This window comes from Lolium rigidum, chromosome 5, assembly GCF_022539505.1.
Source record: "Lolium rigidum isolate FL_2022 chromosome 5, APGP_CSIRO_Lrig_0.1, whole genome shotgun sequence".
NCBI classification, from domain to species: domain Eukaryota; kingdom Viridiplantae; phylum Streptophyta; class Magnoliopsida; order Poales; family Poaceae; genus Lolium; species Lolium rigidum.
Window position 1 is genome coordinate 245,345,966 of NC_061512.1, and position 15,072 is coordinate 245,361,037.

Consider the following 15,072-nt stretch of genomic DNA (forward strand, 5'->3'; position numbering starts at 1 on the left):
CCGGGCGCGCGATCATATTATAGACCGGTGGTGCATGCAAATTAGAAGAAGCGCGGAAAGGGGTTGGGCGACGGCGTCGTATCCTGAGTCGACGCAGGCCCGCGAGCACGATGACCTCGTCGCGATCCGCCCGCGTCGTGCATGGTTCGTCCGCTCCGGGCCGCCACGCAGGCCGACGAGGTGTAGCGCAGAAGACGCGCGCCCTCGCTCTTGCTGCACCGCGCCGCCGCCGATGCCGCTGCTGTGGGCCGCCGCGTCCGCCGCCGCCATTTTGGCTTCGATGTCGTCGAGATCCGGCCTTTAGCGAGCGGCGCCGCCGCGTCCGGGGAGACATTCCCTCTGGCCGGCCCGGCGAGGACATGCTCGTCCCCGCGTTTCTTGAGCTCCAGCCTTCTCCTCTGCCTCTGAGCAGCTCGGCCCACCCTTTCGGGTTTCGGCCTTCTTGTCGCGGGAGACAGCGTCGAGGAGACGTCGGCGAGGCATTTCGTGATCGACGCCCGCGTCTTCTCGTACGCACGCAACCGTCGGAAGCCGGGCTGCCGGCCTTGGCAGCCTTGTTGCCGCAGGGACGCCCCCGTCGGCTGCCACCGGCGCGTCCGCATCAATGGCGTCCTTTCCCTTGGACAATGGCTGTGCGCGTCAACCGCCACTATTCCCTTTGAGCTTCCTATAGCAATGCATCAGCGCGAACGGCTTATGCCCATCCGAGTTCCTCGAGTACATATCCATGGCCCTATCAAACTAACCAAAGGAAGCGTAGCCATTTCATCGAACACAATGTAGGCGCTACGGATTATGGAAGAAAGAGCGTACGAGTTGGGCGCACGTCGGGCGCCCGATACGTCTCCGACGTATCGATAATTTCTTATGTTCTATGCCATATTATTGATGATACCTACATGTTTTATGCACACTTTATGTCATATTCGTGCATTTTCTCGGAACTAACCTATTAACAAGATGCCGAAGTGCCAGCTTGCCGTTTTCTCGCCGTTTTTGGTTTCGTAAATCCTAGTAACGAAATATTCTCGGAATTGGACGAAATCAAAGCCCATGGGCCTATTTTTCCACGAAGCTTCCGAAGTCCGAAGGACGAGACGAAGAGGGGCCACGAGGTGGCCACACCCTAGGGCGGCGCGGCCCCGCCCTGGCCGCGCCGGCCCTGTGGTGTGGGCCCCCGTGCCGCCTCTGACCTGCCCTTCCGCCTACTTAAAGCCTCCGTGACGAAACCCCCGCACCGAGAGCCACGATACGGAAAACCTCACCGAGACGCCGCCGCCGCCGATCCCATCTCGGGGATCCAGGAGATCGCCTCCCGCACCCCGCCGGAGAGGGGAATCATCTCCCGGAGGACTCTACACCGCCATGGTCGCCTCCGGAGTGATGAGTGAGTAGTTCTACCCCCGGACTATGGGTCCATAGCAGTAGCTAGATGGTTGTCTTCTCCTCATTGTGCTTCATTGTTGGATCTTGTGAGCTGCCTAACATGATCAAGATCATCTATCTCGTAATTCTATATGTTGTGTTTGTCGGGATCCGATGGATAGAGAATACTATGTCATGTTAATTATCAAGTTATTATACATGTGTTGTTTATGATCTTGCATGCTCTCCGTTTCTAGTAGAGGCTCGGCCAAGTTTTTACTTTTAACTCCAAGAGGGAGTACTTATGCTCGATAGTGGGTTCATGCCTCGCATTGACACCTGGGACAAGTGATGTAAAGTTCTAAGGTTGTGTTGTGCCGTTGCCACTAGGGATAAAACATTGGCGCTATGTCCGAGGATGTAGTTGTTGATTACATTACGCACCATACTTAATGCAATTGTCCGTTGCTTAGCAACTTAATACCGGAGGGGGTTCTGGATGATAACCCGAAGGTGGACTTTTTAGGCATAGATGCAGCTTGGATGGCGGTCTATGTACTTTGTCGTAATGCCCAATTAAATCTCACTATACTTATCATGTCATGTATGTGCATTGTTATGCCCTCTCTATTTGTCAATTGCCCGACCGTAATTTGTTCACCCAACATGCTTTTATCTTATGGGAGAGACACCTCTAGTGAACCGTGGACCCCGGTCCATTCTTTAATACCGAAATACAAATCTGTCGCAATACTTGTTTTACTGTTTTCTCTCGCAAACAATCATCTTCCACACAATACGGTTAATCCTTTGTTACAAAGCAAGCCTAGTGAGATTGACAACCTCACCGTTTCGTTGGGGCAAAGTACTTTGGTTGTGTTGTGCATGTTCCACGTTGGCGCCGGAATCTCCGGTGTTGCGCCGCACTACATCCCGCCGCCATCAACCTTCAACGTGCTTCTTGGCTCCTCCCGGTTCGATAAACCTTGGTTTCTTTCTCGAGGGAAAACTTGCCGCCGTGCGCATCATACCTTCCTCTTGGGGTTGCCCAACGAACGTGTGAAATACACGCCATCAAGCATATTTTCTCGGCGCTCGTTGCCGGGGAGATCAAGACACGCTGCAAGGGGAGTCTCCACTTCTCAATCTCTTTACTTTGTTTTTGTCTTGCTTTATTTTATTTACTACTTTGTTTGCCGCACTTATATCAAAACACAAAAAAATTAGTTGCTAGTTTTACTTTATTTACTGTCTTGTTTGCTATATCAAAAACACAAAAAAATTAGTTTACTTGCATTTACTTTACTTATTTCATCATGTTTCCTTTTGATTTTACCGCAAAGAACATACCGGTAGGACAAGGGTCTATAATTGGGAGGAACAATATAGAAGAATTTTTCACCCATGTTAGTACCGTTGAAGATTTTGAAGATAGACACTTGGTAGACCTTGCTCCCACTTATGAAATTGCCGCCGTCGCTTTAGTTCGCCCGTTGGAAACTAAATTTGTTAATCTCAATCCTATAATCCAACACATGTTTCTTACACTTGGTGATATGGAAGAGGGGGAAAAGAAAGATTTTGTTTTAGAAACCCTTCTTAGAGAATTTGGTGGTCTAGCAAGAGAGGCTAGAAAGGTCTTTGCTAAATTTAATATGCTTGGTTCTCATACTAATTTTGTTAGTCTCCTTGAAAAGATGGACATGGATAGGATAAGGTACACTAATAATGTTAATGATGGTGGGGAGATCAAAGCACCAATACCATGTAAACTCCTAGCTATGAATGATGCACTAGAACATAACTATGCTTGGCTTGTTCCTGAAAATTTGTTTGATGAGAGTAGCAAGCCCAAGACTAATGAAAAGGGAGACGCTGAAACTTATGTATCCAATATACTATGCATGGTTGAGAAAACTCCAAACCCCGCCGTAGGTGCACCACCCTTCGATAATACTTGAGATACACTTTCTCGCGCCTAGCCGAAAGGCGTTAAAGAAAAGCGCTTATGGGAGACAACCCATGTTTTTACCTACAGTATTTTTGTTTTATATTTGTGTCTTGGAAGTTGTTTACTACTGTAGCAACCTCTCCTTATCTTAGTTTTATGTTTTGTTGTGCCAAGTAAAGTCTTTGATAGAAAAGTAAGTACTAGATTTGGATTACTGCGCAGAATCAGCATTTCTTTGCTGTCACGAATCTGGGTCTAATCTCTCTGTAGGTAGCTCAGAAAATTATGCCAATTTACGTGCAGTGATCCTCAGATATGTACGCAACTTTCATTCAATTTGAGCATTTTCGTTTGAGCAAGTCTGGTGGCCTAATAAAATCCATCTTTACGGACTGTTCTGCTTTTGACAGATTCTGTCTTTTATTTCGCATTGCCTCTTTTGCTATGTTGGATGAATTTCTTTGATCCATTAATGTCCAAGTAGCTTTATGCAATGTCCGAAGTGTTAAGAATGATTGTGTCACCTCTGAACATGTGAATTTTTATTATGCACTAACCCTCTAATGAGTTGTTTCGAGTTTGGTGTGGAGGAAGTTTTCAAGGATCAAGAGAGGAGTATGATGCAATATGATCAAGGAGAGTGAAAGCTTCTAAGCTTGGGGATGCCCCGGTGGTTCACCCCCGCATATATTAAGAAGACTCAAGCTGCCTAAGCTTGGGGATGCCCAAGGCATCCCCTTCTTCATCGACAACATTATCAGTGTTCCTCCCCCGAAACTATATTTTTATTCGGCCACATCTTATGTACTTTGCTTGGAGCGTCGGTTTGTTTTTGTTTTTTGTTTTGTTTGAATAAAATGGATCCTAGCATTCACTTTATGGGAGAGAGACACGCTCCGCTGTTGCATATGGACAAATATGTCCTTAGGTTCTACTCATAGTATTCATGGCGAAGTTTCTCCTTCGTTAAATTGTTATATGGTTGGAATTGGAAAATGCTACATGTAGTAACTCTAAAATGTCTTGGATAATTTGATACTTGGCAATTGTTGTGCTCATGTTTAAGCTCTTGCATCATATACTTTGCACCCATTAATGAAGAAATACTTAGAGCTTGCTAATTTGGTTTGCATATTTGGTTTCTCTAGAGTCTAGATAACATCTAGTATTGAGTTTTGAACAACAAGGAAGACGGTATGGAGTCTTATAATGTTTACCATATGTCTTTTATGTGAGTTTTGTCTGTACCGTTCATCCTTGTGTTTGTTTCAAATAACCTTGCTAGCCTAAACCTTGTATCGAGAGGGAATACTTCTCATGCATCCAAAATACTTGAGCCAACCACTATGCCATTTGTGTCCACCATACCTACCTACTACATGGTATTTATCCGCCATTCCAAAGTAAATTGCTTGAGTGCTACCTTTAAAATTCCATCATTCACCTTTGCAATATATAGCTCATGGGACAAATAGCTTAAAAACTATTGTAGTATTGAATATGTACTTATGCACTTTATCTCTTATTAAGTTGCTTGTTGAGCGATAACCATGTTTCTGGGGACGCCATCAACTATTCTTTGTTGGATATCATGTGAGTTGCTATGCATGTCCGTCTTGTCTCGAAGCAAGAGAGATCTACCACCTTCATGGTTGGAGCATGCATGTTGTTAGAGAAGAACTTTGGGCCGCTAACTAAAGCCATGATTCATGGTGGAAGTTTCAGCTTGGACACATATCCTCAATCTCATATGAGAATAATAATTGTTGCCACATGCTTATGCATAAAAGAGGAGTCCATTATCTCGTTGTCCATGTTGTCCCGTATGGATGTCTAAGTTGAGAATAATCAAAAGCGAGAAATCCAAAATGCGAGCTTTCTCCTTAGACCTTTGTACAGAGCGGCATGGAGGTACCCCATTGTGACACTTGGTCAAAACATGTGCATTGCAAAGATCCGTAGTCCAAGTTAATTAGGACAAGGTGCGGGCACTATTAGTATACTATGCATGAGACTTGCAACTTGTAAGATATAACTGTACATAACTCATATGCTTTATTACTACCGTTGACAAAATTGTTTCATGTTTTCAAAATAAAAGCTCTAGCACAAATATAGCAATCGATGCTTTCCTCTTTGAAGGACCATTCTCTTTACTTTTATGTTGAGTCAGCTCACCTATCTCTCTCCACCTCAAGAAGCAAACACTTGTGTGAACTCGTGCATTGATTCCTACATACTTGCATATTGTACTTGTTATATTACTCTATGTTGACTATTATCCATGAGATATACATGTTACAAGTTGAAAGCAACCGCTGAAACTTAATCTTCCTTTGTGTTGCTTCAATACCTTTACTTTGATTTATTGCTTTATGAGTTAACTCTTATGCAAGACTTATTAATACTTGTCTTGAAGTACTATTCATGAAAAGTCTTTGCTTTATGATTCACTTGTTTACTCATGTCATCACCATTGTTTTGATCGCTGCATCCACTACATATGTTTACAAATAGTATGATCAAGGTTATGATGGCATATCACTTCGTAAATTATCTTTGTTATCGTTTTACCTCGCTCGGGACGAGCAGTAACTAAGCTTGGGATGCTTGATACGCCTCCGACGTATCGATAATTTCTTATGTTCTATGCCATATTATTGATGATACCTACATGTTTTATGCACACTTTATGTCATATTCGTGCATTTTCTCGGAACTAACCTATTAACAAGATGCCGAAGTGCCGCTTGTCGTTTTCTCGCTGTTTTTGGTTTCGTAAATCCTAGTAACGAAATATTCTCGAATTGGACGAAATCAAAGCCCAGTGGGCCTATTTTTCCACGAAGCTTCCGAAGTCCGAAGAAGAGACGAAGAGGGGCCACGAGGTGGCCACACCCTAGGGCGGCGCGCCCCACCTCGGCCGCGCCGCCCTGTGGTGTGGGCCCCCGTGCCGCCTCTTGACCTGCCCTTCCGCCTACTTAAAGCCTCCGTGACGAAACCCCCAGCACCGAGAGCCACGATACGGAAAACCCTACCGAGACACGAACATTTAACCAGGTATCTTGATGGCTCAAACCATCCGGTTTGGCATGCCTTTGGCATACCGGGGTCATCCCCCAACGAGAAGGAGTTCACCGACGCTCGGATGATGGCCCATCGCGTCGACATTGCCTTCCGGCTCCTCTTCATTGGCACTTTCGGTAGTCGTCTGTTGATGAGCTTGCGCTCATCGAACTCGGCCTTGATCCTCGCCCAATACTTCCCGCTTTTACGGTTGGCGCCGATGATGGAGTCATGGCTCACCGTCGCCCACGACTCGCACGGACAAAGATCTTCCGGAACCGTCCACTTCGGGCCTCGTGTGCCCGACGCCTTCTTCTTCTTCTTCTTCTTCGTCCTCACGCCGTCCGCATCTACCTCCACGAGATCATCGTCACCGGCACCCTCGTCGTCCTCTTCCTCGCCGCCCTCTTCGTCCTCATCATCGTCCTCCTCGTCGTCCTCCACCCCGTCCTCTTCCTCGTCGTCCTCCTCCTCAACCCCGTCGTCCTCCTCAGCACCGGCGCCGTCGTATTCGAGCGGACCCCTGCGGCCGGTGAAAGGGCCGCCGTCCGGACCGGGTCCCGGCTCGCGCTGCTCGTACGCCGGGGAGTAGAGGTTGTTGGGGTTGAAGCCGCCGTGCGGCGGCGCATCCCGGTAGTGCGGCGACAAGTTAGGCGTCACGCACCCGGGAGTGCCGGAGGGGCCGTTGTTGTAGAAGGCGGATGACGACGGAGAGAAGACTCCCGGAACGTACACCGGCACGTTCGTACTATATGGGCTCGCGTTGGTGGCGGCGATACACCCGGCCATTATGTGCCGGTGCCGGCGCGCCGCCGCAGCCTTCTTCTCCAGCCTCCGCCGCCCTCCGTCCATTCCGCTCCGCCGTCGATAGCTTCCGGCGCAGGCAATCTTGCTGCCATTGATCGTCGGTCCATCCTTCGGGCTTCTTCTTCAAAGCCGGCGCCTTCCGCGGCCTCGCGAACGGCGCTCGTCGCCCTTTCGTCCCATTGCCCGGCGGCTTCTTGGCCGCTTTCTTCGCCATCTTTTTGGGGGCCGTCGGCGGCGCCATGTGGAGAGGGTAGCGCCGGCGGGTGGACGGCGGGAGGGAGAAACAAATCGGCGGGATAGGAGAAATGAATCGGCGGCGGGATATGTTTTGGGAGGCCCGAAATGCGCGGCGGTATAGGCGCGATTTGGCGGGAGCGGCGGGATTTGGCGGGAGTGTGAGACGAATTTTCCCTGTGCCGCGACGGGTCGGGCCCGCGTCGGTTCGCCTCGCTTTTCGTTGTGTCCGGCGTCCCCGGTGCGTCCCCTATGGGACGGGGACGGGCTCGGGGCGCCGGACACCGTATCGGGGCGCGCCGGACAAAAATGGGCTTTGGGGGACGCGGCTGGAACGCATTTTCTGTCCGGCGCGCCCAAATCCCTTTGGGGAACGGTTTGGGAGACGCGACTGGAGATGCTCTAACTTAGTGAAAGCTAATTCTGTTCTTATTCAAGTCCTGAGATTTGCAAACATACGGAACACCTACCTGAAGCAAACATCTTTTTTTTTTGAACATCTGAAATTGGTAAATTCGGAAGAAAATCTTATACGACCCGGGTCGTATAGCCAGGTCGCTGGACCAACTCCGGATCACGACACGTGTGGCTGACTGAATCTCGAAATTTTTTCTTCCCATAGAGCTGACGGGCATTGGCTGACGAGGACAAGCAGCCAACCACATGGGAGCGGTCCACCGGCGTTGACGATGGTGGCCGCCCTGCCAGCGAGGCAGCGAGCTGGTGTGCCGAGGAGGGTTGCCGTTACGCCGGCGGCACCGCGAGCCGGAGCGTTGAGGAAGGTGCCCGTCCCAGTCCACGGCTCCATGGATGACGAGGGAGAGCAGCCGCGGTGGAGCGCCGGCGGTTGCGTCGCCGGGGCCTAGCTCCGTAGACAGAAGGGGGATAACAGCAATTTATTTATAGAATAAAGGAAAAAGATACGGAGAGGCGCCGCACGGCTCGCTCCGCGTGCGGCGGTGCCTCAGGATTCGGGAAACGGCATCGTGGGCTCCACAATCTCTCAACTTTATCTCTTATCAACTCAAAAATATCCATATCCCTATCTCCTCACGGGTGCCTCATGTCCACTCATTTCCCTCTCTCTCTCCGAAATCGGCGTGCGGAGAACCGGAGGAGGCGTGCTGCAGGGGGCTCTGCCCCAGGCAGCTGCCGATGCGCGCGAGACGGCTCGGCCGCCGCCGACGGGCGCCAGGGGGTGGCACGTTGCAGCGAAGTCTCCGCCGCCGCGGATGAGCGCGAGGAGGCGTGCGGAGTGCCGCGCGGACGGCTTCGCCGCCGCCGCGGACTAGTGCGAGGAGGAGGCGCGTCGCGGGGACGGCTCCACCACCCCGACGAGCGCGAGGATGTGGCGCGTCGACGCAAAAGGTCCGCCGCCCCCGCCACCGCCGAGCGCGAGGAGGAGCCGCAGGACACGGAAGAAGAGCACGCCGGCGAGGCCGCCGCGGAGCACGCATCAAGGGAGTCCGCTGCGTGACGCCGACAAGGAATAGGGAGGCTGTTGCTGCCCAAGTGAGGTCGCTGGGAAGATGTGTTCACCGTCTAGCACGGGGAGGTCGCCGCCGAGGTGCCGATTTAGCTGTGACAAGTCTGGCGGCTCACGCGATGTTGCCAGATATTATTCCTCTTCCACTCGTTCTGCTGATTTTTTTGGTGGGATTCCGGTGGACTTTTTTTTGCATATGAACTGTATTTCTGTGAGTATCCCCTACTTGGTTTTGGTTAAGAAATTTGGAGGAAAGGGATTTATTGCAAATTTCAATAGAGAATTCCTTGGCATCGGCATTAGAATTTGGCAGCTACGCATTGAGAATCTGGAAGCCACAAACTGGGAATTTGGCAGCCACGCAATTGTTGAATAAGGTGCTAGTTATTGCTAAATAATCTGATAGTTAGTGCTAATTAATCTGTTAGTTGTTACTAAATAATCTGGTACTTGTAGAGTGCTTGACATTTGTTCCAAAATAAGCAATAGTTACTATCAAAAGCCATTGGAATCTGGCAGCTACACACTAGGAATTTGGCAGCCACGCAGTTGTTAAATAAGGTGGTAGTGTATTGCTAATTAATCTGATAGTTAGTGCTAAATAATTTGGTAGCTGTTTCAAAAATAATCTGGTAGTACTTTGTAGAGTGCTTGATATTTGTTTAAAAATAATAATTAGCTACCGTCAAAATAACCGGATAGTTATTACTAAATAATCTGATAATTGCAAAGGACTTGAAAAACAGTAGCTACTGCCAAATAATCTGCTAATTGTTGTCAAAGTATAAACGGTATTTTGTCTCAATTCAAAAGTGTTTATTTGTGCAACAGTTACGGGAGTTGCTAGTACTAAAGTTTCGAATTCAAAGGAATCAATGTGGTCGTGAGCTAGTTTGCATGCAGAGAGAGGGAGAGGAGAAGCTGCATGCTATCCGTACAAACGATAGAATTGCATGCACTCGGGGGACCGGATCGCTTATTTTACTTCCTCATTTAGTGAGCTGCCGCACGGATGCTACCCTGGTGCGGCGCCGCCGGGTAGCTCTGTCCTAGAATAAATTGTGAAAACCAGGACTCGAACTCGAGACCCTAGCTCTAATACCATGTTAAGCTTCATGCACTAACCAACTATTCCAAAGACCGATCTGGAGGCAATCCACTTATAGTTTAACACAGGTGTCACAGGCGGGAGTTGGTCAGGTCGCTGTACAACCCAGGTCGTAGAAGATTTTCTTCCGGTAAACTCTTCGAGCTACAACTGAGATTGTTTCAATTTTAAATTGGGTTGCAAGTGAATTTTTTCAGCTGCAACGAGGTTGCAATTAGGAAAAAAAAGACTTTAGATTGTTAGATTTGTTTTGTATTAATACTAATCATGTTGTAACTAAAATTTGATAACGTTATCTGACTGAAAACTAAGTTAGTCACACTTTTTAAGTTAGTTCCGTTAGATTTGTTTAGAAGAGTGGATTTCTTTTTTTTTTGAAACTAGAAGAGTGGATTTTATGCGCACACGCATGGGTGGGAGTGTGTTCTGAACCGTCGATAGACCCTTTTTCTAAATAAAATAAAAAAGAGAGATAATGTATAAGTGTGATTATTTCTCGGTTAGCTGAGAAACTACCTCTCAGTTGAAACATGACTAAAAGCAAATCCAACTAGTCAGAGTATTTTGAGAACCAACCTAAGGTTGGGTGGTTAGGAGGATGGTTGTATCCCCAGTCCACCAGAGTTCAAATCTCAGGTTTGACATCTGTGTGTCTCATAAAAAGCGGAATATTCATTCAGTGGGAGGCGACGTTCCCGTCGACAGCGAGGCGCGTAGTCAGAGTATTTTTCTTAGTTGCATGTCTACTTTCAACTAAAAAATTACAATTTCATTTCCACTTGCACCTAAAAAAAACTTAGTTGCAACCTAGTTTGCAACTCATATACACGAACCAAGATCTAATCAAGAGACGGCAAAACTGCTAACAAGTTTTTGCTAGAACATCCTATATTATGGAATATTATGCAACAGAGGTAGTACTCCGGTTCATATTAATTGACTCTAATATGGATGTATCTAGACATATTTTAGTTCTAGATACATTCATATTGAAGTCAATTAATATGAATCGGAGGGAGTAATTGTTTCCTTTACTTATTACTATCCGCCCAATTTACAACCAGAATTGTTTCATGATTGATCGAAACAAGAGATTTAAGCAACACTTGCAACCAAAGAAGGAAGATTTCCAGCTGAGATCATCAGTCCATCATGGTTTGGGTGTCGATGAGAAGCAACACGGCGAGGAGGATAATGCTGATCGTGCGGCGGCGCCCTTGAGCGTGAGGGCGCACCTGACCCTGAGCACGGCGTAGCCGAGCACCCTGTAGAAGACGACGAATCCCACCATGACCCCCACGTTCCTCCACCTGCACTCCTCCCCGATCCCCTCCCGCCGGAGCACCTCGTCGCCGGTCGCCACGCACACCCCCATCGCCCTGGCCACGCACCTCCCTCCGAACTCGTTCAGCAGCATCGCCTCGAACGGCCACTTGAACAGCGACAGGTAGTGCATGGGCACCCAGTAGGCCGGCATGGCGGACTTGGTGATGAAGTAGCCGGAGAAGAGGAAGAAGGAGCCCATCACGCCCTGGATGGCCGCGTTCCCCACCACGAAGTCCGGCGCCGCCGCCGCGAAGCACACCACCACTGAGTTCGCCGTGTACAGCACCAGCCAGATAAGCAGCATGAAGTACCCGAACGCCGGCGCCGTCCGCCGCAGCCCCGTCAGCCAGTACGCTGGCGTCGCGAACACCGCCGCCAGGACCAGCTGGAACGGCAGGAACACGGCGGCGTTGGCGACGGCGTAGGCGGAGACGCGGTAGGCGCCCGAGGAGGTCTCCTTGGCCAGGATCTCGCGCTCCTGGAGGAACACCGGGAGCGCCTCGGTGGTGGAGGAGAGCAGGAAGGTGAGGAGGAAGGCGAAGAGGCCGACCCGCTCCGCCGCCTTGTCGTCGCCCAGGTCGTAGAAGATGGAGCCGAGGGCGAGGCCGGCGATGAGCATGCACACGGTGCGGCACGCGAAGAGCTGCCGCGTCCGCGCCACGTTCCTGAAGAAGCGCTGCGACAGCACCGCCACCTCGCGCGGCCACGAGTTGGCGTACCCGTGGCTGCTGGTGTCGTCGTCGGCGGCGGCGGCCTGGATTAACTTGTGCTGGTGGAAGAGCTGCTGCAGCGTGCACCGGTCGCGGCGCTGGTGCCGGTGGAGGTGGACGCGGAGGTCGTCGACCGAGTCGATGGCGAACTCCACGGTGTCCACGTGCGGCGGCAGGCGGAGCCCGGCGTCGGCGAGGAGGGAGCCGAGCGCGTCGACGCTGCCGTGGTGGAGGACGGAGCCTGCCGCGAGGAGAAGGACGGCGTCGAACATCTTGACGATGCGCGCGCCGGGCTGGTGGATGCTGAGCACCACGGTGCGGCCGCGAGGCGAGTCGGCCATGGAGCGGAGGGCGGCAACGATCTGGAGCGCCGACGCGCTGTCGAGCCCGGAGGTGGGCTCGTCGAGGATGAGCACGGCGGGGTCGTGCACGGCCTCCACGCCGATGGACACGCGCCGGCGCTCGCCGCCGGAGAGGTCCTTGACCCTGGCGTCCGCCACGCGGGACAGCGCAAGGTCGGAGACGAGCGCATCCACGGCTGCCGGGACGTAGGCGGCGGGGCCGAGGCGGAGGCGGGCGCTGAAGTGGAGCGTCTCGCGGACGGTGAGGAGCGGGAAGAGGACGTCTTGCTGGGTGACGTAGCCGCAGAGGCGGCGCAGGGCGGCGGCGTCGACGGGGGCGCCGTTGACGCGGAGGTGGTCGCTGTTGGAGGGGTGGAGGCGGCCGGAGAGGACCTCGAGGAGCGTGGACTTGCCGGCGCCGCTGGGGCCGACGATGGCGAGGAGCTCGCCGGGGCGAGCACGGCAGGCGACGTTGCGGAGGACGAGGCGGCACCGGCTGCTGCCGCTCATGCTGCTAGGAGGAGCGTCGCCTGGAACGGCAGGGGCGGCGTCGAGCAGGAGGTCGTCGGGCCTGCTCCATATCTTGAGAGGGTGAGGCCGGCTGGAGACGGTGATGTGGTGGTTGATGCCGCCGGCCTCCACCTCGCACCCTCCTCTCTTCATTGATTCGATCGGCGGCTTGAACCAGAGGATCGATGGAGCTTCTTCTTCTTCCTCTGTCTCTGGCTCTAGCTAGCTGCAGGTTTATCCTCGTTGGTGTTGGCCAGCGTCAACTCAAGTGAAGCTTGGAGGATTGGACGGCATTGCCGAGCTCAATTTGGATGCTTCGTGGGTGTGGTGTGGGAGTGTGAGCTTGCCTTGGAGTGGAGTGGCACATGAGTGTGCGTGTACGTGCTGCATATAGATCGAGCTGGTCGATGTGGTCCTCTTCTTGGAAGGTGGCACATATAAGTAGGGCTTAAATTGACCAGTCTACCCTTCTTAACAATTTTAATTAACCGGATCAGCCTAGTTAGGATTTTGTTTTTTTAATGGAGGCAAAAGGTTTGCCCCAATCTATTAATTAAGAAAATAGTTGCTAGGCTAATTACCGAAAAACTGGGGAAAAGTACACTAACGAAAGATAAAATTTCTCAGTCAATTGCACTGAAAAAATAGTTGTTTCTTACCACACTCTCATAATCGTGTGATGAAGATCTTTCGATATCTTTGTTTTTTACGGGCCGAAAAGCAAATATTTTCCATATCCATAAAAACAAGCTGAAGTAGTGTAGTCAAGGGGTTTGGATCATTTCTAGTACTCCATCCGTCCAGAGCCGCATCGGCACTTTTCAAGGAAAAAAAACTCCACCTTTTTCGACAAACTTGACATTCCTCATGTCATCCTCTTCTCTCTGTTCACAAACCCGAGCGGCCTGGCCTCGCCTACCGGTGACGATGTCGTCATGTCAATGAGGAGTTCATAATGGAAGATGCATGGGATGTCATGGAAAGAGAACTAGGTGAAGAAAAATTTATGGGTGTGCCTATGTCTCAGTTGACTGAGATTTTCTTAAGTCTCAGTCAACTCAAAAAAGTGCAACTGCAGTTCAAAAAAATATGCAACTCAAATCAGTTGCACTTTTCTAGTAGAAAAGTGCAATTACACTTTTCTGATAGAAAAGTGCAACTCAAGTGCATTTTTGTAGGTGACTGAGACTTAAGTAATTCTCAGTTGACTGAGACTTAGCAAAACCGAAAATTTATTACATCTATCTCAACGACTAATGAGTGGGCCAATCTCCGGAATGTTGTTGCTCAAGGGGTGTATAATAGCTAAAGGGCTGCTATGAGTCATCATTGAGGTACAATGCTATTATTTCATCTTGTGCAATATGTAGCTTGGTTTGTTTTTATTTATATTTCAGCTAACAAATGGTTGTATTGAAATAAATTGCAATATGCAAATCATTTGTGTCTTGTGTTAATTCAATGGTTTACTCTTGCAGATATGGATCATTTGGGTAGCTCAAGTATTTTACGTGGACGGGGAAAGAAATGGCTTGCCATATTTCCTTTTACTAGTGTTGAAAATATGTTGTTGTTACTCTTCCACAAATTCAACGCAGCATGAATTTTAGTGTTGAAAATGTGTTGTTATTAGTCAAGAATATGAAATTATCATCCATACCATCTCTGCTTGACTTGGTTGTTTTTTTTGCTGAGATGGCATGCTTTGTTGGCAGCTTGTATTGTTCATGTTCATGTAGCCAAGGAATAAATTGTTCATGGTCATGAATTGCGTACTTGTTGTGCTCAGTCTTATACATGTGCTTTATTAATTGGCAGAGATGAGGAGAACAAAAGAGCTTGACAAGGAAGCTCATTTGTAAGATTATGAACCAGGACTAAAATAATTAGGATTTGGGATTTGAATTATGGAAATCGTCTGTACTTATGAATTGGTTTCGAGTACAACATCCAGTTGTAGTGCAATGGAATTCTAAAATTATAGTAATGAAGCGCGTTTAAATTTTTAGGATCTTGTTTGTTATCTGGCGTCAAAGTTTGTCAACTTGTAGCATTTGATTAATTCTTCAATGTTGAGAGATATTTGCCGCATGGTTTGTTTGAAGTTGGCAGTTTAATTTATTTTATCTGTTCTAGCTAACGTTGCCAATTTTAAAGCTTGTTGCTCT

The 15,072-nt window shown here is 49.4% G+C and overlaps 1 protein-coding gene across 1 annotated transcript; it reads right to left on the bottom strand.

Annotated features, from left to right (window-relative positions):
- Positions 1 to 11,040: 11,040 nt before the first annotated feature.
- On the bottom strand, positions 11,041 to 13,057 carry LOC124651171 (ABC transporter G family member 5-like). The gene has a single exon (XM_047190304.1). It carries the CDS (start codon positions 13,055 to 13,057, stop codon positions 11,168 to 11,170), a length of 1,890 nt encoding a protein of 629 aa, XP_047046260.1. The 3' UTR covers positions 11,041 to 11,167.
- Positions 13,058 to 15,072: the final 2,015 nt, after the last annotated feature.